We start from the raw sequence: 27,074 nt of genomic DNA, 5'->3' as shown, positions 1-27,074 counted from the left end.
GATTCTATGATTCTATGATACTCAGCAGTTGACTACGCAAGTCAGTGTGGGGAAGCTGAAAATAGATTCTGAAAGAAAAGTCTGGATTCCAGAGACTAGCTAACATGAAAAATCTATGTATGCTTGCTGAGATGACCCCACTTAATAGTCAGAGAGGAATAAAAAGGAAGATAGGCAATGGCTGGTGACAGATTGCTAAACATGACAAACTGGAGGCACAAAGGAATTAACTTCAAGTTTGTGGGTTTTCTGCAGCTGTTGACTAATCAGGATAAAGCTCTTCTGCTGCACAGAAGATACAAACCACCCAAGGCTAAGCAATTGAACCCTGGTATTCACAGTTCAGTTTATCTAATGAAGGACTGAAAATGAATATTGATGTTGCTGAATATCTATATGCAGGTACTGAAATAGAGTGGTCAATCTAGATTTGCTTGAATTAGCTTGTTTGAAAGTGAATTGGTAGAACACAAAATAGCATGCGGAACTGAGGCTCCTCTAATGACCAATAATGAATGTGGGGGAACAGTCTACAACTGTAGACTGTATGTCTACAACATACCTAGTGCTCTGCACCCTTCAGGAAGAGCTAAGCAGTCTTGAGAATCTATCAAAGTTACAGATTTTGGAGAACATTATAGTTCTAGAGGAAGAACCTAAGGGATAAAAAAAAAAAACCAACTCAAAACAAAAAGGTTATCTTGTTATGATGCTCTACTTGCTAGATTATTTCACTCTTAGAGATGGATTGCCCCTTCAAAATACCTAATTATAGTACTACAGCTAATCAATAAGAAGAGGAGGGGGTGAGAGTAATGCACAAGAAATTATGGAATTGGTTTGCCTGTTTTAAGGTTTAGACCATTCTACTGTTTTGAAGGACTGCCAATAATTCTGGCAGTGAAAACTAGTAGCAATTAAGAAAAATGGTTTTTCTGTTGCTTTTGTTGTTGTTTTCTTTTTTGCTCTTGACAACATAGCCATCCTGTGAAATGGTCTTGTTTCCAGAAAATTAGCTGTTGAGAAAATCATTCCTATAGGGCAATGATTTCTTAAATGTAAATCCCAATTTGACATTCCCTTGTAGAATTTCCTTATCTTACAAATGCTAGTGAGAATCTAAAAAAGGGGACCAAATTTTCTCACATTTCCACTAGCTTTCTTTTGGTGTTCAGAATGATGCTATCTCTACCTCTAGATCTCATTTAAAACCATGAATCCTTCCTACCTCTCCAAGAGAAGTTGTGGATGCCCTGTCCCTGGAAGTGTTTAAGGCCAGGTTGGATGGAGCTCTAAGCAACCCGGTCTAGTGAAAGGTATCTCTGCCCATGGAAGAGGGATTGGAACTAGATGGTCTTTAAGGTCACTTCCAACTCAGGTCATTCTACCATTCTGTGATTCTGTGCTCTTTGCCTCTGGCTGCTGCTGAAAAATCTCTGTTCTCTGAACTCTTGGTCCTCAGTGCTTGGAGAGTTAGAAATTTCCTCAAATATTACAATGAGTAACACTCATCCTGATAATTATTCCTTCACATGATTTATTATTCTACTTCCTCTAGAGCCATGTTTTCCTTTGCTTGGAATACAACTGAGCTGGTATTGGAGGTTGTTATGAAAAGGTCCATGCCCATGAGCCAGCAGGTACCAGGTTCAGATTTGACAGTGAAATCCAAACCTGGCTGACCCCAGGCCCGCAAGTGCTGCCACACTCAAGGGCTCTGCTCGACTCCCTGAAGATAAATTTAGGTGAAACAGAATCATTGAGTCACAGAATGGGTCAGGTTGGAAGGCACCACAGCAGGCCATGTGGTCTGACCTCCCTGCTTCAGCAAAGTCATCCTAGGGAACCTTGCACAGGATTGTGTCCAGGTGGTTCTTGAGTATCTCCAGTGAGGGACATTCCACACCCTCTCTGGGTAATCTGTCCCAGTGCTCGGTCACCTGCACAGTAAAAAAGTTCTTGCTCATAGTCAGGTGGAACTTCCTGTGCATCACTTCTGCCCGTTGACTCCTGTCCTATTGCTTGGCACCAGGGAGAAGAGCCTGGCTCCATCCTCTTGGCACGCCCTCTTTAGATATTTATACACATAAATAAGGTCCCCTCTCAGTTGTCTCAACTCGAGGCTGAACAGGCTCAAGTCCCTCAGCCTTTCCTCGCAAGAGGGACGCTCCAGTCCCCCCCCAGCCACCCTCGCTGCCAGAGACCTCGCGGTCCCGCCAGGGGCCGCTCCGGGGCGGTCGCTCCCCGCCCCCGGCACTGCGGCGCGGGCGGGACGCGGCTCCGGGGCGGCAGAGGGCGCTGCGCGGGCGGGCGCGGGCTTGGGCGCGCCGCTCCCGGCGGCGGCGGCGCAGTTCCCGTTCCTGTGGCTGTTCGCGTTCCCCTCGGGCAGGGCCGGGCGGCGGTCGCGTCTCGTCCTCGCTGCCCCCTCCTCCCCCTGCCTCGCAGTGGTCGGCGCCGGTGGCGGGGAGGGCGGGGAGGGAGCGCGGCGCCGCCGCATGCGTGGCTGATGGAGCCGGGCTCGGGGCTGCCGCAGCGCAGGGCGGGGGGCGGCGGGCTGGACCTCGGGGCGGGCTCGGCGGCGGGGTCGCCGGCGCTCTCCGGGGGGCAGTCCCGCCGCAGGAAGCAGCCGCCGCGCCCGGCCGACTTCAAGCTGCAGGTGATCATCATCGGGTCGCGGGGGGTGGGCAAGACCAGCCTCATGGAGCGGTTCACCGACGACACCTTCTGCGAGGCCTGCAAGTCCACCGTGGGTAAGGGAGCGCGTCCCGTCCCGTCCCGTCCCGGGGGAAGGGACTGTCCTGCCCTCGGTGCTCGCAGGGCCCGGCCGTGGGAACGCGGGGCTCGGTGGGGCGGCCGCCCTTCCCTGGCCCCTCTCCCGCCTTCCCGCAAATGTGGCCCCCCCCCCCCGCGCCAGGCATTTCCCTCCCAGACCTTTCCCCGCCCCGGGGTGCGCAGTGGTCCCCGTCCCCTTCCCGCCCAGCCTCCCGCCCAGCGGAGCGGCGTTGGGTCTCGCCGAGTGGGTTCCCGGGCCGTGGGAAGCTCAGGGGGTCGATGGCGCGGGAGCCCTTGGTGCCGAACTTCACAGCTTTGCTTGGAAAGATCGTGGATGCCCTAGTTATCGTTGGAAGTTCTGAGAAGGTGCTGGGTGTCCAGTTTCAGCCTTACTAACGGCAAACAGTTTAAAGGGAAATATTAGAGATGGTTGGTAAAGCAGGCTTTTGTGCTTAAGTCTTAGATGTTGCATGTAAGGAGACAGAAGTATTTCAGGAGTTAAAAGTTGTGTATCCAACGTACTCTTCTCAGTGTATTCAGCTACTTTTCCAGACCGCAGTTAGATTAAGTCCAGGTGGCTGCTACACCTTCTTCAAGAAGCCTTCTGCGATGTTAGGTCCGAGGAAGTTTTGTTTTTTGAAGAGTAGTACCTCTTGAGCACGCCGCATGTTTGGCTCCTCACACAACTCAAGAGAACCTCCTACTTCTGTAGTGTGCTGTCTTATTCATAGTTTAGTCATCTGTACAAGTCTTGGAGGTAATTTAATGCCTGCTGTCTTTTAATACACAAATGTGTAAAGGTAGGAAAACAAGCTAGTTAGTCTGTATTGTTATTAGAGTCCTGTCCTTGAAATTGAACTCTTGAGTATTGCAGAAAGGTGGTGGTTAAAGTCTTGTGTCACTGGAAAATACATGGCTTAATTGTAGCTTGGAATGTGAGGAAACGTCTGATGAAAAATGATTGTAATGCCTTTTAGGAGCTGAGTTATTACTATCCAAAACCATCTTCCTGTGACAAAATAATACATAGTTACTTATACTTTTGTTTTAATGTGTGTTTTATCAGTTTTTTAATTCTTTCCTGGGTTCTCTAGGAATCCAAATCTGATAGTGCAGACTGCAACCTTAAATTCTTTGGTTTGAAGTTGTTAACATTTTTGAAGTTAGAAAGACAATAATAGCATATCTGAGGCATTAATCCTCAAGAGATGTGTTGTAATGAAGAAATGCTGATAGCTTCTGTAGATGGGCAGATTTAATTAAATTTATGGTACAGCTGAATTAGAACTAATCATGGAATGTTTTTTTATAAATTCTCTAGGTCTAAACATTGATTTGAGCTCTCTTGTATCTTTGGCTTGACCTACATTAAGGGTTCCTTCAAGCCTGGGCTGCCCTGTGTAACTAGGGTTAGTTTCCTGCTGTGAATCCTGGGAAGTTGCTCTAGAGGAGGTGCTCTAGACCCTTATCCAGACTTCTAGGCTGCTGCCTTGTAAGCAAAACTGATTCCCTAGATAACTGAGACAGTGATTGAAGCAGAGAAGCTTCCTTATTTTAGAGAAGAAACAGGAAATAAGTGGTGATATGCTGTTAGACAGAAGGTTATGTAATGTTTGGTGTACAAAGTGTGCCAACATAAAGCAGCATAGGGAAATCAGCTTGTGCCAAAATACATGCAGAAGGACTTGACAGTAATGGCATTCTTTCAAGGTCCTCTGACTAACTTGAGAGCTGTTGAGATTCCCCCAGATCCTTTGACTGCTAAAAGAAAGAGCTTTTCACAGTCAGCTCGCACCCTGCTTTTTTTGCGCTGTAAGAACAAGTAACTTCTGCTATTTACATTTAATATAGATTGAATATACCTTGCACTCCAAAACAACCTGAGTTCAGCCTTTGATACACAGTTGAAATCATGAAGCTCTTCCTTTGTCACCGCTTAACTGCAGTGGTTTTCAAGAATTGCAAGTGGAGAATGTGTTTTGAAACATCAGTGAAAACCCTGTGACTGATCCAGTTTCAGAGGAACTTATATAAACTGAATATATCTTGAGATTAAAATTGAAAAGACTATGTAACCAAACAAAAATTTATTGAACCTACCTTATATTAGCAAAGCTGTATTTATAATGAAGTGCTAGAATATATGCTTACTTCCTTACCTTGACATTAATGGTCTCAACCTGACATTTATGCTTGTATATTAAACTGTGGATGAATAGGACAAATAGAAAAACATTTAACACCTTGAGCTTTTGGATGAAAGTGCACAGGCTACTCAGAAGTCTTCTCTAACAGTGTAAGAATTGCAAACATCCTAAAACTTTTCTGTCTCCTATCCCTAAGGGTTGTTTAGGATAATCATGCTGTGTCATTGTAAAGTAGAGTGTTTCTGCTGAAAAGGGGATGCAGGGATTCAATTAAGAAAGATGCAGTATTTTAATGCTAATTTAAGAAGCCTACATTGCCAGATTGGTAAAGCAAATTCTGTAATGAAAACATATCAACATGTCTTCAGTCGCATCTCAGATACTGAAGTTCTTTGAAAGTGTTCAAAAATAGCTTGGCAGATTTCAGCACATTATTCATAATGGCACACAATGCGCTGTTGATCTAAAATTCTTTTGATGTATTTCTTTTGGGCATTAAATTAGCTGCATAGAATATTGTGTCTATTTAATCTGTTATTTACATAGCACTGAGAATACTCAATATGCTCAAATATTTACTGATTTTTGCAAAATGTGAAATTACTTTCTCTGTGCCAGTGTTAAATCCAGAGTAGTAAACGTCTTTCCTGCAATGGAATAATGCTTTTACCAGGGTATATTGGCATTGTATTATCTTTGTCAACAAACATAAAGCTACACTTTTTCTTTTAAAATAAAATTTGATCTCCGTTTAAAATAAAATTTGATCTCCATGCACCTGCGTTATTCACACAGGAGCAGAATCCAAAACTGTGACTTGGAGGTTTTTCCAACTTGACAGTTGAGGCCACATATGCCAAATATGGCATGAAAAAGGGTAATGGATAAATACTCATTGCCACATTTGTAAGAAGATTCAAGGATTGGGGCAAAGGAAAAGTGTTTACCTCTGCTTCTTCCATGACTTCCTCCCCTTACCCTACCCCAAGTAGTTCTTATCCTAAAAGGAATACATTGTAATTCACATCTCCATCGTGGTGGTGATCTTTATAAATTTATAATTTATAAAATGATTTTTTTAAATGGTACTATCTCACCCTCTTTTTCATCAGCCTTTATTTAATAATTAATGGCCTCTGTTCTCTTCCCAGTATCTGTACAACTACAGCTCAGTCTCATGGTTGTGTGTCCTACGTCATCCACCAAATCTTAGTTCATTTCCAGTCTCCCTGCTGTTTTTCTTCCATGACAGATCTACAGAATTCCTGTACTCAGCAGTATTTCCCAGTCCATCTAATTCTGCAGTATTTTCCCAGTCCATCTAATTCTGCTGCAGGCATTACACTTCTCTCTGGGGTTTATTTTCTGAACCTGAGGTTCCTGCTCTCCCAAACTGGTGGCTCTGCACTGACTCACCTCTTGGGATGCTGATTCTTATGGTCCCTCAAATCAAGTTTAGCTCCTCAGCTTTTTTTTTTACATGCTGGCTCAGTATGTAAAGTTTCTTAAGACCTAGTCTTATCTTTCAGCTCCTTTCCACCAGGTCTAAAAGCATTCCAGGAAAGAGGCCTTGCCCTTGGTAATGCCAATGCAATTTCTGTGCCTCGTGCATTGCTGGCTCTTGTAGCAACTCTTCATAGGAAAGTACACTACCACTTGTAGTAAACACTAAAGCTTCCTTCTGTCCTGTTTTGCAAGCAAAATCATAGGTGGAGTTTGTAGTGGGAAGATTTGTTGTGGATCAGAATGGCAATGTGGTGACCTGTGATCTGTTCTGGACTAATTGTAGCCTGAAGGATCCAGATCGGTGGCATGTAAAGGCACTGTGGTGCAAGACTCCTTTGACTTCACAGAAATGCTCTTTGACCTTGTTTCACCTCCACGTGAAATGGTGTGGAGGTTGGCAACTCTTGAGATTTACAGAGGTCCATAGCTTTTCCTTCCAAGCGGTATTTTCCATATGAGTTATTTTTAAAATACCTCATGCAAAATTCCTACTGTCCATCAAATAAACAATAACAATTGTGAAAACTTTAGCTTTGTCTTTTATCAGAGCAATCTTAAGTAAGGCAGTGTCTGGTTTTAATATATATACATACATTATACTTTTATATGTGTATATACGTATGTTTGGATTTCTGTGACAATTGAAACCCTTTCTTCATTCTCTTTATCCTTAAAAAATGTGGACAAACAACATAAATGTTCAGTTTCATTCCCATAAGCTTGTCATAGAACATAATTAAATTCACTTAGAAGTATCGGGCCATTCATTTTAAAAGCATCTATTTGCCGTTTTTCAGAACTGGATTTTTTCCACCCTTTCATAAGATGGCACTGAAAGTTGGGGTGGCGAGAGGGAAGAAAGAGTAGAAATAGATGTCTCTTGCTTTACCACATCATGGCAAAGTAACAGTAAGATGTTCTTGCTTTAATCCAAAATCAGCTCTATGCTCAGCATGAAAAATTTTTACTGTTGTACAAAAAAAGAAAGTTCTGATCAGAGATAAGTATTTCTGTGAAAATTGACAGTTCTTATTGACTGTTACTGCTTTTGCATATCCAAACTGTTAATACATCTGGTTTTATGTGCTGGCTTTTTGACTAGTGCAGAATAGTGTAAATAAACTGAATAAGTACATTGTTGATGATGTGCTGCAGTGTCTTGCCAAACTACAAACAGAGGAGAGCAGGAGTCTGGAAACTCAAACAGAAAACAGTTTTGTCTTACACAAAACCTTCAGATAATTAGGGAGCATGTGTGAACCTCCTTGTTTGTCTTAGGAAATGCAACTTTTGACAGAAGCCTGTGTCCCCTGGAACCAGCCTTTTACATCTGGGAGCAGAGTAGTCACTTGTAATGGACACTCCAGAGACTCCAGAAAGTGAAAGCACCTGACAAGTCATTGTTTGTCTCGCAAGTGTCAACTAAGTGTATTTTAGAGCATTTGATTTCGTCAGCAATTGTTTTCTATGTGTAACCATTTGAATCCTCGTAAGTGAACAAAACTATAATTGAACATAGAGAAATGTAGGTAGGTAATATAAATTATTAGTGTTTAGGAATAGGGTTTTGGGGAGGTATGGGGTTTTTAGTCAACAAGAGGTTGCAAAGAAAAGTCAATTTGAAGTCGACTCTGTTTACTTCATTTGTAAACTAGATGTTAACTTCAGCTGATAGAAATAGTCAGGTACTGGGTTATATCAACACTACAGGACTGTTGGAGTACCAAGTAGTCCCTAGTCAGTACAAATACTGACTGTGCAAGTAAAACAACAGGCAAGATGAAGAGGCCACTTGAATGGTGTCAAATGGGCAGTTTAGTCTGTGAGGAGAGTGGAATGCAGCTGTCAAACTCAGTCTCTGTGAACAGCTGGGCATGTCAGTAGCAAAGAAAATAGGGCCATATGATTCTTGGTTAGGGACTTCCTTTCTGGAAATTGTATAGCAACACTTTTACAAGTTACTTCTTCTGATATCCCAAGGAGTGGGAAACTTGATACCCAAAACAAAATGATAAATTCAGTCTGATTTTGAAATAGATTCCATTTTTAAAAATCTGAATAGTGCTGCTCATGAAATAACTTTACTTTTTCCTCAAATTCAGTTTTCCTTTCAGGTCAGGTGGTTGTAGACCAGTGCCTCAGTATGCTTTCCTGTTCTATAATCAGTTTGAAAATAAGTCTTGTTTATGAAGGCACAGAAAGCCATATTCCTTCCAGTTTCCTCTTCCACCTCATTCTGTTTGTCAACATTTTGGTGCATGCTTTGAACTTAGTACCTTAACTAGTGTCAAAAGCCTACATTTTGTGAAAGGCTTTATAATTTTACTGTCCACAAGGATATAAAGAAATCAGAATTTCCTCCATTCTCACTGAATTGGGAAGTACCAAGCATCTGAGATGTTTAGAAGCTGTATATTGGACGTTTTAAAAAAATCACTTAATTCACCTTCAAAATTTACTGACTGCATGTGTATTACACCAACAGAAAAAAAATATTTGGTATCTGTTTCTTTCTGGTCTGTAGCACAGTTGCCAGTTGAGATGTGGATACGCTTTTATTTTAGGCAAGCGGTCTCGAATGTCTGCATGTTAATCGTTCTAGAATTACACACTTGAAGCTCTATGGACAACATACTTTACCTGCCTCTAAAATAATCCCCAAACGGGCTTATATCTGACATAACACTAGGTGCTGCCAAATCTCTTTTTATAATCTTTAAATTTATAATGTGCAGTTTGAAAGACGTATTTCCACATTAGTGTGTTTTAGAAATTACCTGTCTGTCCTAGAGCTTCAATTAAAATAAGACACAATGGTTTCAGTTTTTTTCTGGGAACAGTTTCTGTAACCTTTTCCTGTCCTCCCTATGTACCTTTTGTTGTTGCTTGCTTCTCCCCTACCGCCATGCAAGACTCTAGAAATCAGTATCAAAGCTACTGAGCACCTTTTCATTGGCTTTGACAATTTCTGGATAGGTGAAAGTATTGTATTGTTTGAGTTACAGACCAGGACTAATAAAGATGGTTGTTACTTTGAAAATCATGCAACCTTTGTCATTAACTGTAGGATAAGTAAGAAAATTTGCATAATGCTGTCAGATGTCCAAATTAAATAAACTGTCGTAGTCTTCAAATCATATGTATGTTTTAATGGTTAATTAGTATATAACCTCTGAATTTTTAAACTGGTTCTGTTTCTTTAAACATGGTCTGATTATTTTTCACTGATTGAATTGCTTTGATGCAAATCACTAATAGGCCTCTGAAAATTTAGTCCATTGGAATTGATTTTAGTTGGAGGGGCTTTTTTGTGCATCTGTTTTCCCAGTTCCTCCATTAGCTTTGTTACCAGGAAATCTTGGCCACCAAAAGGTCACTCTGTGTGCATTAAGCAAAACAGTTTCCACTTCCTTTTTTTGCCACTCAGGAAAAAAAAAAATTGAAAAAGTGAACATAAAAAGCATAGGAAGAAGTTTATTATTTATTTCTAAACAATTTTTTTTAGCTTTAAAGAGAAAGGACAGACCCAGTTGTGTGGGCTAGTTTGTACCTTAGTAGATAAGTTTTAGTTTCTGTTTAGAGTGAGGAGTTAATCTATTATATTTTGTTCTGGACTAGGCTTCATTTTTATGGGATTTCAGTCTCAAGTTTGGAACAGTCTCAAGTTTGGTTCGGTGACAAGATACGTCATCCTCAGTGACTTGCCCTTATCTAGAACTTCATTAGTGCGCTTCTATTTTGAGTGTCTTTTCTCTTTTAGGGCTGTTTAGTTTTGAAAAGAGTGCAGACAGGTTGTTTGGCTGTGTGTTTAATATACTTTTAAAAAACCCTTCTGTTCTACTAGCCCTTTATTTTCCCTGCATGGTTTCAATTGAGCGCATGTTGTAATAGACTTTCTTGTTTTCACAAAGTATATTTTTAATCTAAAGTTCACGTGCTATTAACAAAAACAATGAGCATTATATAAAATTTTGAAAATCCTGAACTAATAATCTTTCGTTACACACACCACGTAGGTGCTGCTGCATGTAATGCCTTATTTGACATAAACCTAGCCTGTGGGGAAAGGGCAGCAGCTCATTTCCAGTTTTAAGTTGTAGGGCAAGCTGAATCAAATGTTTAAATAGATACAAAATCAGAAACACAAACCAGAGGCTGAGATTTGTATTTTTATGCCTTTTTCATTAGTTCTTACAGGATATTTGAACTTCCCAAAAAGGCCTCCAGCGAAAAATGAGGGTCAGAATATGCCATCCAAAACACACACACTTTTAACTCATAAAAATAGAGGTGGTGATTCAGATTTACTTGTGGTCTGAGTTTACAATTTTAGATAAGCTGAATGCATTGGTTGCCTGTGGTCTGTGCAAGCCTGATATATAGAGGAGGCCAGCTTTTAAATGGGAGGGTAGATCGTAATAAGCCCTTTGATTCCCCTTAAATCACTGTGAACTGGCAAAGGGCACATTTCAGTATGATCAGAAGCACATGCACTTGTTGGCTTCGCTGGCATGTGTATATTTGGGTTTTCATTGACAATAAATTAGCCAGCCGGCCTTTAAAATGCAAACTAGATAGCATGCAAACCAGCAATAGTTTGCTGGTGTTGTAGCAGCTAAAGAGAGCCTTTTAAAATCCTTTCTTTTTATAAGATAAATTGTTCAGATTAATGCAGTTGTAATTGTTGATTCTTCTAGTTTATTGAACTATATATAAAGCCATGCTGGAGTAATTGTATGGATAACAAAACTTTTCATTTAGCTATTTTCATTAACATAAGCTAAATAATTTCTTCCATTGAACTTTTTCTTAACTCAATGCAATATTTGAAATTGAAGTGGAAAACAAATTATTGTGTTGTTGTTTTAATTGAATTACTAAATTGTATGTAAACTCGAAGCACTGGCTTTGGCAGTCTATGGTGGAACATGCTAATGAAACCTGACAGGCTTAGGAATTTGTTTCTTCGTGTGCAAAAGGAAAGCTGCCAGATTTTTTTCTTCAGTATTGGCAGACATAAAGCTTTTGATTTTGTGTTGATGCTTGCAGAGCATTACTAATTATAAAAAGCAGTTGAGCAACCTTTGCGTAGTTCTGGCACTCTGTCTGACTCAAGTGTTAAATGATTGAAACAGTTCTATAGAAGAATCTGCTTTTCCAAAACTGTTACTTGTGTGGATTGTTCCTTGTAAAATTTAACAGTAGGCAAATATTTCATAGTATGAATTTAAGATAATTAATAGAAAGATCTGCCTTTGAAATAAGAATGCTGTTGACATTTATTTTGAAATGATCTCTTTAATATGTAGGCTTTTTTCCTACTTTTTTAATTCATATATTGTGCCTACTAGTTCCAGAAGGTCCCAAGTTGAAAATGTACTTTATTGTAACAGTTGGATCTTCTTTCCATAGTTCATTATTTATTTTTCTTTTTTAAAAATACAACAAAAGCTTTTCGTTTATTTGTTTGTGTAAGGCAGCAGTGTTTAAACCACTTCTGTAAAAATAAAAATATTTTAGTTTTGTAATTATTGAAACTTACATGAAATCCCTGTGGTGTTTTTTAATACTTAGTTTGTGATCAGAGATGATTTAGACTTTTTTCGTGTGTGACAGTAGGGCTTTTTCTTTACACAGCAGTATTGTATTCTCTCAGCACTCACATCAAGTCCCTTTACAAGTAAAATTGTCAGCCTGAGACAAGTATACCCACCCGTATGAGCATCGTAGATTCTTTTTTTCTATTTATGTTTCTGTGGGAGAGAAAAGGAAGATTTTTTTTTTTTAATGTCACATGAATGGCAAATCATTTAGAAGGTTGTGTATGGCAGAATGGCGGGATTGGGAATTGGGCTTGGGATGTGTGCACAGTTATATTCAAACTTCCTTGAGGACGGGAGAAGTTCGAAGCAAGCAATTTCAGTTAATACTGATCATCTGCTTATCAGGTTAAGTTACTCTCTTGTTGTAGAAAAAGCTGTGACCCTTAGGGAAAATGTTTTTATAGTTTAAATGCATTTATATAGACGAAATCTTAAAACCGTAGAAATGGTTCTATGTTTCTTTTAAAAAACTCATTAATAGAAAAACAGTAATTATAGAAATTCCTATTTCACACACTTTGGATAGTAGAACATAGCTGGATCGTTTCTCTTCTGCTTTTACACCAACACAGATGGTTGTTTTTCAGAAGTGTAGAAAAAGATTTCTTGAAGTTGGGATTAATAAATGCTCTGAAATTTTAGTAATTTTAATATTTTTCTCAATTTGCATATGAATGCTTGAAATTTTAAACTGTATAGTACAAATCAGTTTAACTCTTCAGCTCCTGGGGCTTGAATGAGATATATCTTGGTAAGTGCAAGCATTGTATGTCCTGATTAGCGCTGCAAGAATTGTGAATAAGTGTGCTAGACACTGTTAAGGATGTGGAGAAGGAGGACAAATGTCCTGGTGGTGACCATTACTTTTATCACTGCGTAATGTGCACCTGCAAGCTGTTTGAAGGGATTTTTGTTTGGGAGAATAAAGGTCAGTGATCTTTCTGTTTATTTCATCTGGCTGAACAATGTCCACCTGCTTTGCAAACTAAAAATATGGACATAAGGGCCAAGTTCAGTCCTTTCTGTCAAAGTTACAATTCAGTCTCAACTCTTAACAATATCAGCAGGGACACTCAGCTTTTACCAAGGGCAGACATTGAGAAAATGTGTAGTTTTTGTTAAAGAAAATAAAAATGATTTTTCCTCTTCAGTTTCATTCCTATTCTTAGTGTACAATTGTATGTGAAATACCAAAAGTGTTTCCAACACACTATGCTTCTGCACTTCTGTGTGAGTTCTAAGTGTACCGTTCTGAACCATATCTTCTTATTTCTCCCTCTTTGATTTAGCACTGTTAGAAGGGATGGTGATGTTTAGAAGGAAGAACTGAAGCAAAAATCTTCCTGCAAATGTATACTAAAATGAACAGGTTCACAGTCTACAAATATGCTAGGGCATTTATTCCCTGAAATATTCTTGTAGTTAAGGTGGTAAGCTTTTGTGTCTAGGTATTGTTTGACCATGGTATGTCTTATCCGTTGATAGCCAGCATTATTATTTTTTATAGAAGATAGATCTTTCTGTATAACAAAGTCTTCATGGTTCTATCTTTGATATTTAACATGCATTCAGAATGTGACTGGATTTGAGATGATCAATAAAAGCACCATACAGGTATAAAATAAATTTTAAAAATCAAATACCCTCTTTAAATCTAAGAAGTTTGCTAATAAATATTTTCAGGAGTTAAGAATGATATTGCTGACAAACTTCTTCATAAACCAACCATAGTTGCAGCACTTCTAGGACAGCACTTAGCAGATGCTAAGCATCTATTCTGGAAGCCAGACATATATTGTTCCTGCTTCACAAACAGCAGAACTGATGTGGAGGGACTGTTTTTGCTCCAAGCCTCCCGGGCATCTGTGCCAGTTGGAAGTAGAGCAGGCTTGTCCTTGACAGTCAAGGTGAACAGGGGAGAAACAAACATACTGTGCCTGTTGTTTTACTGTTATGTTGGGTTTACCTGCTGCTGGAAATTTTGCACAAAGTGGAAGGTTTACATTGTGATGCTGCCAAATTGGATGGCTCACAGACTATATAGTGGTTGTGAAATCCCCATGATGTTCCTGAGTTGACCCATAGTGGTGCAAACCCTTCTGCTTATTGAGACTGTTACAAGTTGATATATTTTTAAAAAAGGTATCAAAAATAATAATTACACCCTCATTACTTTTGCTTCTTATTCCTCCTTTTCTGTTTACTGTATTTTATTTATAGGTGTTGATTTTAAAATCAAAACAGTAGAGCTAAGAGGAAAGAAAATTAGATTACAAATCTGGTAAGTAAAACAAATGTGCAACCAGCAGTATGTTTTAATTTTATGTTCTAGCATGAATTAATATGCTTGTCTAATACTCCTATTAACTGTTATAAGCTGGTTTAGCTCTTACCCTTCTACTCCTCTCCTCCATTCCCACAAGACTTAAGCAAAACCAAATAGCTTTTAGATTTTTGTGAGGGTAAAGGAGGAGAAGGAGAGATAAAGTTAGAAGTAGGGCATGAATGTAATTACTGAAATATTAATGCATCACAGACGACTCGAGCCCCTTTTCCTAGAAGAATGACATCACCTACAGAAGAAATAGGAGTTCTACAAACAACAAAAGGTGACTGTGCTAAATAGACACTAGTGAAAGTACACTTTGTTTTCTTTATTTTTCTGGACTGATTAAAACTGACCTTCATTGTAACAGCAATTATAAAACAACTATGAAGTATTTTCTAAACTGTTTTTCTAAAACTTGGTATAGGCAGTGCTGTTTCTTTGAGGCTGTTTGAAATAACTTCAAAGTTAAGGGCATTCAAGACTTAAGTAAATTATATCCACTCTAAACAGTGTGGGAAAATGGTTCTCCGTGTTAGTGATTAATACGGTTTTTATTGTTTAGAAATTATTGAGTTTAACAGCTCCTTTGTTTTAAGGAGTAGTACAATACATAAACATTATTATGAGAGAATAAACCAGCTATGTTCTATACATTAACCTTATATACTACTATGTAGAAGCTTAGCTTTGGTTTATTAACAGTGTATGATGCATAATTGGCATTGTAGTTAAACTGTTTAAGCTGCTAACAACCCATAGAGGGGGGAAAAAGCTCTAAATATTCTTGTTGTTACACTTTTGGGATATTCTGGTGGTTTGTCGTTCTTAACTACATGGATGCAGTGAATTCAGCTTACTAACTCCTCTTGGCAGGTCACCATCAACTCTGTCTGTCACACCATGTGTCTGTCTTGCTTCCCTCTGAGTTAACTGCTGCTTCATCTTTGGTCTCATCAGTCACCTAACACTTGAATGTTAGTGGCATGTCTTCATTCATCTGTCCCTGTTTGGAAACCTATGACCACAAGACTGGCAGTTGAGCCAGCAATTGTTAGCCAGGGTCTGCTGGAGCTGACAGAGGTAACAAAAAATTCTGATGTGGAAATACTACTGTATGCCTAATATGAATGCTTGCTGTGAAATGTGGTAAGCTGATACAAAAAAATTCTCCTGTTGAATAACTACATTATAGGAGAGAAGTTTTGTTGGAAAAGAGATGTTTAAACCATTATTTTCCACATATTGAGAATATGCTAGTAGGATATAGGAAACTTAAAACTAAAAGTTGAGAGATTGCTAAATTGTGATGATTACTCCTGTGTGGAGCCCTGCTACAATAGCAAGGAAAACACAATGTAATGAGATAATATTTTAAAATATGATAAAATCGATGAACACAACATCCTCCTCCTAAGTGTCACTTCATTTCCAACTGTGGCTGTTAAAATGTTGTTCTTATACTGAATCTTTAAAACTGTCTTGGCTTACTTCCAGTTTTTTAGAAAAGCAATTAGATAAGCACTCCTTTTGCTAATTTATGCTGAATTCTGTTATGTATTTTGTTGGGCCTGTTTATAAACTCTTATTAACACAGAATCACAGAATCATTTAGGTTGGAAAAGTCCCTTAAGATTAATAAGTCCAACTTATAACCCATTGCTGCCGAGTCTACCACTGAACCATGTCCCTAAGTGTCATGTCTACATGTCTCTTAAGGTGACTCAGCCACTGCCCTGGGCAGCCTGTTCCAGTGCTTGACAGCCCTTTTGGTGAAGAGGTTTATTTTCCCAATATCCAATCTAAACCTTCCCTGGCGCAACTTGAAGCCGTTTCCTTTTGTCCAGTCACTGGTTACTTGGTAGAAGAGGCTGCCCCCAGCTGGCTACAACCTCCTTTCTGGTAGCTGTAGAGAGGGATAAGGTCTCCTTTGAGCCTCCTTTTCTCTGGGCTAAACAACCCCAGCTCCCTCAGCTCCTTATTGTATCTTCAATTGTTAGATTGAAGAGGAAAGCAATTTAGTAAGTCAAACACTTGGAAGTTAGAAATGCAGACTGCAATTGCATGGCTAATCATAAGTCAGTCTCTTTTCATACCTACACAGTGACAGAATTTAGGTTGCCTCGTACTTCCTGGTAGTTTTACATATAATTGCAGTAACTTTACTACAAATTTTTTTTTATTCAGTGAACAGATAATTTCTGATCTTTATGCTTATTTGCTTTCTTAAAATGACTAAAGTTATGTTTTGAAGCATCAGGGTTTGGATTTTTTTTTTAGTCATTTGTTGATTCTACTTTAAAAGTCAAACAAGAACAGTTTAAAGAAAGTTTAAATTTGGCGTTTTTATGGTCACTTGACCTGTTTCTCCATTGACCACTCTGTCAGCAGAATGTTTTCCGTAGAGCTCTACCACTTGAGTTTATCAAAAGATATATTAGAGTAGTACCATGTTCAATATTTCAATCAATTGGGTGTCCAAGATGTCCTTTTTAAAGCAGCTTTCACACTTGCTGCTGTTAGTAGAGTAGTATACAAAAGGACTCATCACCTGTATTCCTTTTGTAATGGGATACCATGCCCTAAGGATCACAGAGGCGTCTCCTCTCGCCTCTAGCTTTACCTGTTCCTATCTGGTCCCTGCTTCCCCTGTTTCCATGACTTTCAGTTGGGAAACAACCTTGTACTTCTTAGATTATGCAATGATAGAGCACCACTGAGGACAGAGAGTAGTGTCCATCTTTTCTGTGCTACCTGGAACAGTAGTAGTGCCCCTTGGGTTGCCAAAAGTAGTGGGATGCAGTAATTCAGGTCCTGCATCACAGTTCTTGGCTGAAACAAGTTCCTGTGTTCTATAAAAAGTAATGCGTGCGTGCAGCTCAAGCCATGGGGTAGAGTAACCAGAACTACTGGATAGTTCGAGTGTCTAAGTGAATCCAGGCATCTGTGAATCAGCACTTTTTCAGAGCTGGAAACCCAGACCAAATAATAGGAGCTCCACGTTGATGCTTTGAAGCGTAGATGTGCTGGGAGTTGCTCAGTAGGACAGTAAGGTGTCCGACTGTGCCCTCTTACATGAGTCATCTGACACAAGCAGCTGACATGACCAGCAGTCACTTCCAGCCTCCCCTCTGAAAGGACCTGGTTGCTGGAAGCAGTGGTGCCCTGCCATTGCGCTGAGTTCCCTGCTGGAACCAAAGGGGCTCTCTGCCTCTACAGGCCTAATGCCCAAGGTAGCCAGTGTCCTGGCAACAAAACAGTCTTGATTTGCTTCTGAAGGTTGTTTTAAAGTGGTGCGTTCTCAGTTCACATTCTGCCGGCTCTGTGGTCTAAGGATCAGTTGTCTTGGAAAATCCTTGTCCTGGAGTATAACAGAATGTAGTTCCTTTTGTTCAGTACCTCTGAAATAAATTATTTATTTAATGAAAGATCTTAAGTATCTTTCTGGTTTATGGGAGGAAAAAAACTCATCTTGACAAGTAGAATTAACCTCTAAAATTACTTTAAAGCATTTTTTAAAATACTGCCTGTAGGTTCCATAAAAGCATAGAGCATGTGAGTGTTAAATTAGTGTTAAATTTTTATTAAAGTTTTAAAAATATTTTCTCTTCTACTGCCACTTCACACCACCACTCATAAAAAAGTAATTTAAGTACAGAGCCAGAGACAGTTTTGAGTCTGTCCATGTGTTTGTTTCAACTGGTGTAGATAGACACAGAGAACATTTATGTAAAAGAAAAATTATCCAAACATATTTTAATCAATTGTATTTGTATTGTGTTTTATGCAGTATGACATAGAATATGACATATCAACGCTTGAAAATGGGCTTTGTGTGATTTTTTAATTTCTTTCGTTTGGTGTAATGTATGTTTGTATTTTATGTCTAATTTCTGTTTTGGAAGCAGAAAAACAATCAAGCGGTTGGATTCTATAATTGCAGAGTATAGCTGGTCAAGGAGTCATTCACTGTATGTTTCTGATTACAATTTAGAAATACTAGTATTCTTCCTTTAGAAAATTTTCTTGAAAAAATCAAAAGGCTTTTAGCATTTAAAAAAGAGATATCTGATTGTTTGGTGTTGTGTTTTTTTTCAGTTATGCTAGATCATTGTTTAAGTTGTAGCAACTTATTATTTGGATTTCTGGAGTTTGAATTAAATTCAACTGACTTAGGCTATTGCGTTGATTCTGACCAGAGCAAATAAAGAACTAGTAGCACTTAGTATCACTTATGAAGTTGATGAAGTTATGTACTGTTAGCCCAGTTAAATAGTGGTCATCTCTTCTTCCACCTTTCCATTAGTGCTTCAATAGTTATCCTTAGTAAAATATTCCAGCTGCAAGATTGTAATACATGGATGAAAGTAGTGTAGCAAACTATTGCTCCAGCACTGCACATGAAAGGAAGGCATTTGAAGTTGGATATGCTTTTAATGGCAGCTCTCCATTGAGGGTTGTGATTTTTTCCTGAATATTAGAAGGATTTACTGCACATTTGTGTGAAAAATAAGATGAAGATGGGAATTTTCCATGCAAAAGATCAACGTGTTATTCTTCTCAAACTGCAGTTTGCTTAGATAGCTTGGGGTTGCATTCTAAACTTACTTATTGCAGAAATAGTTTTTCAGTTTTCACCTTACTGTTTGACAGGAAATGCAATTTTAGGGTAATGCTAGAGATCACAAATTCAGCTTATTTTCTTCCACTTTTCAAAGGAAACAAGGATTAGAATATCACGCTTACAGTCAGAAACCTGCTGACTGGTTTCATTTCAACCTGTGGCAGCAGTAGAGGTTGTGTGAAGTGTGGAGAAGTCGATGACTTAAAGCAAGGCAGAGAAAGTCAGCCATAATCCACAGTAATTGGCACGACTGGCAGGTGTCAGTCAGTAGCCATCTGGCCATTTGTTTTAAGTAGTGGGCAACCAGGCTGTCCACGGGTGCTTTAAACTGGGCACAGCATGTGGTGTGTCCTGAATAGCCAGCAAGCAAGCCTACGAGTTGTGTGACATTTGGGTGAAGGACCTACACAAATGGGAGCACAGGATCTGAGGGTGAAGCAACCTAGGAATACCATAAACTTTTAAAGAGCCCAGGGGTGTTATAGAGTGAGGAGAAGCTGATAGTACCAGGTGGACTTGGCGGCGATACAGCACTTAGCAAACTAGGGGAAATGTGGAGTTGGAGATAGCTGGAGTGGGAGAGTTGCATAATGTTGTGTAGTTCTCTTCATTGCTTACTTAACCAGTGTGCTGATGACTGACTTCAGGGAGGGTAGGTGAACATTAGTGTGTTTATTTCCCCTCTGTTTTTATAATGTACGGACTCAGTGATCTGGTACCCTGATGGCCCCTCTGTGATGGAGTTGCTGAAGCTCCTTAGCAGTCACCTGGAGGCACAGACAGGTAACTTTGAAACACCCTCTTTATTTCTGTGTTCCGATAGAGGTACAGGAAAGAGGGAAAAGACTGGCCAGGAAAAAAAACAAAACCAAGCCCCAAACCAAACAAAAAACCAACCCACCAAAAAAACCCCAGTGACAACAAAAGCAGCTTTTCCCATTATTCTGGACAAAGCTAAAATTGTTATATTCTTCTACATGAGGTATGCCCTTCCACCTGCCATCCTAGTTAAGTCTGCTCAGAATGATGGAACCAAAGGTATCCAATCCTCAATATACTTGATCAGTAGGCTGGATTAGCAACAGATGGCAGAATTCTGAGAATTCTGTTCATAAGCACTAGAGCAATGTTATCCATATGTGGAAAATCAACGGTTCATACTAGAATTTTTAAATTTTTCGTGGACTGAACGTCCAAAGGACTTTCCATAAATAAATCTGACCATAGCCAAGAAGTAATGGAAAATAAAGTAGTTACTTGCTCTGACTAATACTTGTTATATGTATTTTCAGCTGCCAGAACTTGTATTGCTTTAATAAAAATGCCTCTTTAGTGATAAGAAAGCAACCAATTAACCATCTAAAACTGGTCTGCAATACTACTAGTGCATGACCTTATTGAGACAGGCTACCTGTTTTCACCTTCTGTAGGTTCCCAAAGGTTTGTATGAATGTAATTCTGAAGTTCTGAGAATGGGATTTGAATAACAATCAAATAAAAATGGATGCGATAGGAATTTGTTCTCTTCTGCCTCATGTTGCAATGTCATTGGCTTGTAGTGAAATATAAGTCAATATGTTTCCACAGGCTATGAAGCAGAGGTTCAAAATCTTTTTCTAGTGGACACTGCTTTACTTTGTGAATTCACTGTCACATATTTTTTGCTACCAAGTATGCTTGTGGCAATTTGAAGAGAAAGTTAAGTACTTCACTTTTAAACTTGCTTTTTTGAAATTCCTAAAGATTTCATAAAGAGTAAGATAGGTTTGTGGTAGTTTGTTCTACTGCTTGTTGTGCACAGGCCTTAAAAGAATTAAATCTTTGGGACAATTGATGTGGCATTTTGTGAACACACTTCTTTTTTTTTTTTTTTGGTAACAAGTGTTTCAGGTCTCCATTGTTAATCTCATTCCCAAATTCATTCTCCTCCTCCTCCTTTTGTCTAAAATGTGACTGTTGAAGAGGGTTCATGTTGAACTTTTGAGTCCAAACGCAAATGCACACGTTTTTCTCCATCCACTCTTAAATTTGGTCCATCTTCTGACTTGGTCTAAGTAAAATTTCAAAATTATCCGTTTAATCTGGGGGCTGAACTCAAGCAACAAATGCTTGATCACTTTGGGGTGCCTATAACTTCTTTTCCAGTTGAGATGCCAGTCACATTTTAGGACTTGGGGTATGCACCAGCTGTATTTTTACTATAACTGCCAAAAATCTTCCCTAAGCAGTCTTGATATAATTAAAAGCAGTGCACGGGTTTTCATGGTTCAGTAAAAAATTATACTTCTGTCTCATCTACTTTGGAACAGAAGCCATAGCTAGTATGGGTGACTTAGTGTCATTGCTGGATAATAATGTCCAGTGTAAATGCACCCTGTCTGAAATACCTACAGTGCTGACAGTGAGCATGGAAATGTTATTTGAACACCTCAGATAAGTAGATGCAAGTGTAAAAGCCAGGTATCTACTTTCAAACCTTGTACCAATTGGTGATTGCTTATTCTTTTCATTGACTTCTGTGACAGTAGCTTCTGAAGTAGTTTTAGAACTGTGGCTGAATTGCTGTGGTTGATCCAAAAAGACTCTGAAAGCTCAAATCAAAATGATCAATGCATTGCTTGTGTTATAGTTGGGTGTCTGGATGTATCCATTTATTTTTTTCATTTTTTTTAAGGGCTATTAAAAAAACAAACCAAAACAAGGGACCACAAAAGAAAAAACAAACTCCAGCAATGCAAAACCAGCTTTATCTGCTGGTACATTTTCATTGGACAGCTTCATTCTCAGACACATGTAGAAATGTTTGGTGGCCTTTCTTGGTGAAGTTAGTATGGGATAAATAGTTCTAATATGAAAACTTTTAATGATTGAAAGTACTGCTCCATTTTTTTCCCTGAAATTCACACATACAGGAGGAAATGTAGAGTGTCTAATGAGTGTGGGGGTGTTATTATTAAAATGTAAAAAAAATTATTCTGTACTTTGCAAATTGGTGAAATGTTTGTGCCAATGTTTGCTGCTGCTTCTTAGGGACACAGCAGGTCAGGAGAGATTCAACAGCATTACCTCAGCTTATTACAGAAGTGCCAAGGGAATTATTTTGGTGTATGATATCACCAAGAAGGAAACATTTGACGATTTACCAAAATGGATGAAAATGATTGATAAGGTATGCCTTAAGTATTTTCTTTTTACATGCTTTTTTCAAGAAGCATTTTTTTCCCTCAGAGAAATCTCTGTCAGACATTTTACAGCATTGAGTTAGGATTTTTAAACTACTTCCAGTTGATTTTCACTGGATTCTTTTAGCCAGGATTTAACATTAATTTGGTTTTGTTGCAAAATGGTTGTCCGTTCCGAATTCCTTGAACTAGAATTGTCCCAGCTAGAAGTGTCAGTGGAATTCTGTAACATTACTCATTTACCTGTGCAGTAAAGGGAGGGGGGTTATTTCCTGTCTGTGAAATGAGGTCGTTATGTTCATTCTTAGATAAACTGGAACAGCTAGTTCTCAAGTCATGTTTTAAAGATGGAATTTAAAAATTGAAGTTAAAAATTTTTGAAATAATTTTTGGGAAGAACATTTACATATAAACTGATTTGGTGTGCTTCCCCATTTAGTAGAGGAATTGCCCTTTTTTGTATTGTGTTTGCGTTACAAAATCTTACGTTTCTAAGTTTAGTTAATTAAAAATGTTTTAATTACAGTATGCTTCAGAAGATGCAGAGCTTCTATTAGTTGGAAATAAACTGGACTGTGAAGTTGATCGAGAGATTACTCGACAGCAGGGAGAGAAGGTAAGGACAGGTCTAGAAGCAAAGCTGCTGTGGCACTGCTGTTGATGGTCCATGGCTGCTCTTGTTCAGACTGTTAGTTGTAGGGAGCATATTGAGAGTGGCAAAATTCATATGATCTGGCAAAATTCATATGGCATTTACTTCTATAGAACGTGCAGTTTATATATGTTCCTGCTGGGGCAGTATGATCTAAAGAAAGTAAGCTGTAAGTAGGCTCACACTATACAGTAGTGTTGGAGATACCCCTTTCTGGGCTCTGAAAGTGAAGACTTGAATCACAAATGAAGATACCTTTACTCAGGACATGTTTGCGAGCCTTCTTTCAGTACTGTTTTTGGACAGGCAACAGCCCTGCTTGGTTACTGAGCTCACCTTTGTTTTCATATTTGTTATGTTCTCATGCAACTCCAGAAGTTGCAAGAGTTGCAAGAGTTGCAACTCCAGAGAGTACAAGAGTGACAAGCAATCAAGGTACTCATATCATTAGTGTGATAGTGACTCCTAGCACCATCTTCATCAGGACAATATCAGTATGGGCATACACAAACATTTGGAAGTGAAGTGTTTTCTGCCAGAGAGTCAAGGCTAATTCTTACATCTGTACTTCCCTTTTCTGCATTTTGAATAATAAGGTTAAGATTAACTCTTCTGAAAAGTTCTTACTTTTTGTCTGCAGCAATCTTGTGTCAGCTGAATACGTGAATTTCTCAGATTTAATTCTGGAAAAATGCAGAACACTTTCCCAATAAACCAATTTTAAGCAAAAATTAGCTGTATGTTGCAGTATTTGCTGTACCATGCAGATTCAGGATTATTATTTGAATTAGACTTTAGTCACAGATTTGGGGAAAGTTGTGTGTTTGATTTTTTTCTTAAGGTTTTATGGGGAGGATAGGTATATTTGCTATTTTTTGCAGTTTGTGCATATCTTCATGGAGTTATTTTGTTTTCTCTCCCATCAGTTTGCACAGCAAATAACCGGGATGCGGTTCTGTGAAGCAAGTGCCAAGGATAATTTTAATGTGGATGAAATATTTCTAAAACTTGTTGATGACATTCTGAAGAAGGTAAAATACTCAGGTGGTAGTTCCTCTGACCACATAAATGGTCAGTGTTTAAATAATGACTGCACATGCTTGGGAGGACGTAGAGGGCAAGTACAGACTGTCACGTGAAATTTTTGGATAACGTGTAGCGGGCATGTAGTTCACAGACTGCTGACCGATGTATTTCACTAATAAGATCCAAAAGATCCTTAAATTGAGGCTTTGGCTGACAGTGAACTCCTGAAATGAGTTCTTTGTGCTGAGTTCTGTGCAGATGACTGTTACAGGTGATTTTTCTTTTCTTTAAGATGCCACTGGATGTTATAAGAAATGAGTTGTCCAACAGTATCCTGTCCCTGCAGCCAGAGCCAGAAATCCCACCAGAACTGCCTCCTCCAAGGCCACATGTCCGTTGCTGTTGACTTGTTACTTCCTACAGAGTGAAAAATAGGAGCAGGAGGGTAAAGAAAGTATCTGTACTACTCTGCACTACAATCATTTGGCAGTTTCTCGTTGCACTTTGTTATTCAAGTCAGAGCTACACACTAACTTGTAAATATGCAAATATGCAATCCTATGTAGGATTCAACTATAACATTAATTATTACCCCTCTCCCTCACAATGATGTTTTGTTCATTGCCCCAGTGTTATAAATACTGTACAGTCGTTGGGGGTTTGCCACACATCCAGTTGAGGAGAAGAAGAAATTAAATCTATACCTATTCTTGACATAAATGTTGTAATAGTTCTTTGTTATTATAAACAGGCAGGCAGAAGCTCTTCTGGTATGAAGATAAGTATATGGTGCTTTGCTAACTATTTTAAAGACAAATTTTTTAAAAACAGAGGACTTTATGTACAAAGCTTCCATAATGGGCGTTATGTTTCCTTTTAATGTAGTGAAAACACTTTTTGGCTGTAGCATCCTCTGCTGACTGGATTTATTGAAAAGCTAAGTTTAATTTTTGGCAGTCTTCTATTTATTTTGTTTAATACTGCACCCTTTCTTTGTGTACCAAGACATCACATCTGGTGCAGATCTAAGATTGCACTTTGAAATAGCATATATAATTTTCTGCATAAACTTGGGTTACAAGAATCACTAAGTTTCAATAAAAGAAATATATTCAAGGTCTAAAAGAAAGTATAAAAAGCAATGCTGCTGTCCTAGACAAATTCTTAAAAAAAAAAAATTACGATTATACTTTTCCTGTGTTAAGGAATATATATGTGTATTTTTGTCTGGACATCTGTAGGGTTGGGGGGAAGGGAACCTAAGGTAAAATTATTTTCTTTCCTAATGGTGGAAATTATTCCCATCAAGCAAATATTGTGTTAGGATTTTGTCTGATAATTAACTTGTGAATTATATCTTTGGTATATCTTTTATTAAATGCACTGTTTAGTTTAGCTGTGGTAAATCAGTAGATACATATTTGAATAACTTGGTGTGTCCTGAATGTTGTGGTATTGAAAAACATTGTGGTCTTTCTAAACTAATGAAGTGCAAATAAAATTTTGTATTTATGAATGACAGTGGAACTGCACCTGTTATTAGAATGGCAAGAATCAAGTGATGGGTAAAAGGTAGAATCTGGAATATGGAACAACACTTGTTTTAATTTTGTTATAATTTAATTTTCTGCTTGACAGTTCCTTTAGGTGTAGTGAGAAGAGCAGCAGACGTTAGTTGTTCACCTTGATCACTGCTCTGTTGGGAGAGCAGCTGATAACCTAGCCCAGCTCATATCTTCAAAAATAGCATGTGACTGCCTGTCATGCTGTCTTAGCAGGTGGTCGCCAGACTATTAATTACACAGAAAACACAAGTATGAACCGGTCTTTTTTACACTACAGCTTTTCTACTTCACGTTCTCTGGTGCTGGAACACATTTTGTCGCTTTTGCCACTCTTCTAGCCAGAACACTGGCACTGAACAGTAAGGCATACCGCTGACTTAAACAGCTTCTCTCTGTTTTATGGGAGAAAAAAGATACAAGAAACCTTTAACATTTAAAAAAAAAACAAACCAAACAAAAAACAAACAAAACCATACCAAAAAAAGAGCCCTTATTTCACTGAGTAAGCTCTGACAGTTTGAATACAATACCATGTAGGTCTTAAGCACACCTGGATTTCTACTGGCAAATTAAGGAAAGCATGGTTGATATTTGTGTCTTCTGCCACCTTGTGCCTAAACAGTTTGCTTTTTTACATGGTAAACTTACAGTTTGCTATCATATTGGCAAGGTAAAATAAATTTCTAAAGCACTTCTACGAGTTCTGATGATACTGTGGGCAATAGCAAGGAAGGGAATCTTATGGAAAATGGATTTTAACTTGACAACTATTTTATTTTAGCTGATTTGTTTTTATTTGTACTTAGAAATTTGTGATTTTTTTTTCCTGCAGTTTTTGAATTTAATAAAAATTAAGACATTTGACTTAGATAAACTTTCTTTTTGTAGTTCTGTGCTGTTTGTATATAGGCAGATTGGAATCTCAGTCTACTGTACCAAAAATTAAAAACTATTGCATTTGAGAAGGACATATTTTTGTGAGTATTTGAATGTATTTGATCATTCTTTGGAAATCATAAAAAGTTCAGGAAACCTGTTTGCTTTGCATCCATTATACTGTGAAGAGGGTTCGGGCTCTTGATTTTATCTCTGCAGATTTTATATGAGTCAAAACCACTGCATTTATGTCCTTGCTCCACCTAGCAGACATTTGTGGTGTGATGCAAAGAGAGGTGGGAAAAGAAAGTTATTCATGCTGCTCCCTTGCCTCATAGGGAAGTTCAGCAGTCAGCCCAACCTTTGTTGACATCTGATGATGGAGTGTTTGAATGGTCTTTACAACCACTGAGAGAGATCACAGGATGGAAAGAAAAAGGGAAGGTGACCACTAGCTGCAGCTCTCAGTCTCTTCTAACCTGTGTTAGCAGATCAATGTTCTTTAGAAGCCTCAGTTAAGGGGGTCTCATTCCCTCTCTTCAGGGAGTGTGTGGGACTGTTTCCTTCTAATACATGCTTTACCACTAAATTCATCAGATGCTACTGAGGTCCTCTTCTAGTCCCTGGCAGTTTCTCCATGATGGAAAAAAATACACGGGAGTGTCTTTTGGTAAGCAGAAATCACAGAAGTGTCAGAAATAGGATAGTAACATCTCCTCCGAAATAGTGGTGGTTTCTTGACTTTCTTGAATCACAGAAATAATGAAAGATTGAAAAAATGATAGATCGTGGCCA

At 38.7% G+C, this 27,074-nt stretch overlaps 1 protein-coding gene across 1 annotated transcript; it reads left to right on the top strand.

Moving 5' to 3' along the window:
• The first annotated feature begins 2,506 nt into the window (after window positions 1-2,506).
• Window positions 2,507-26,309, top strand: RAB12 (RAB12, member RAS oncogene family). Its single transcript, XM_017819520.1, has 6 exons — window positions 2,507-2,750; window positions 14,249-14,309; window positions 22,009-22,147; window positions 22,687-22,776; window positions 23,739-23,843; window positions 24,131-26,309. Exons 1-6 carry the CDS (start codon window positions 2,507-2,509, stop codon window positions 24,242-24,244), a joined length of 753 nt encoding a protein of 250 aa, XP_017675009.1. The 3' UTR covers window positions 24,245-26,309.
• Window positions 26,310-27,074: the final 765 nt, after the last annotated feature.

Source organism: Lepidothrix coronata, unplaced genomic scaffold (assembly GCF_001604755.1).
Source record: "Lepidothrix coronata isolate B3197 unplaced genomic scaffold, Lepidothrix_coronata-1.0 Scaffold75, whole genome shotgun sequence".
In the NCBI taxonomy this organism is placed as follows: domain Eukaryota; kingdom Metazoa; phylum Chordata; class Aves; order Passeriformes; family Pipridae; genus Lepidothrix; species Lepidothrix coronata.
The sequence above is the reverse complement of the archived record's forward strand: the minus strand, read 5'-3'. Positions and strand labels throughout refer to the sequence as shown.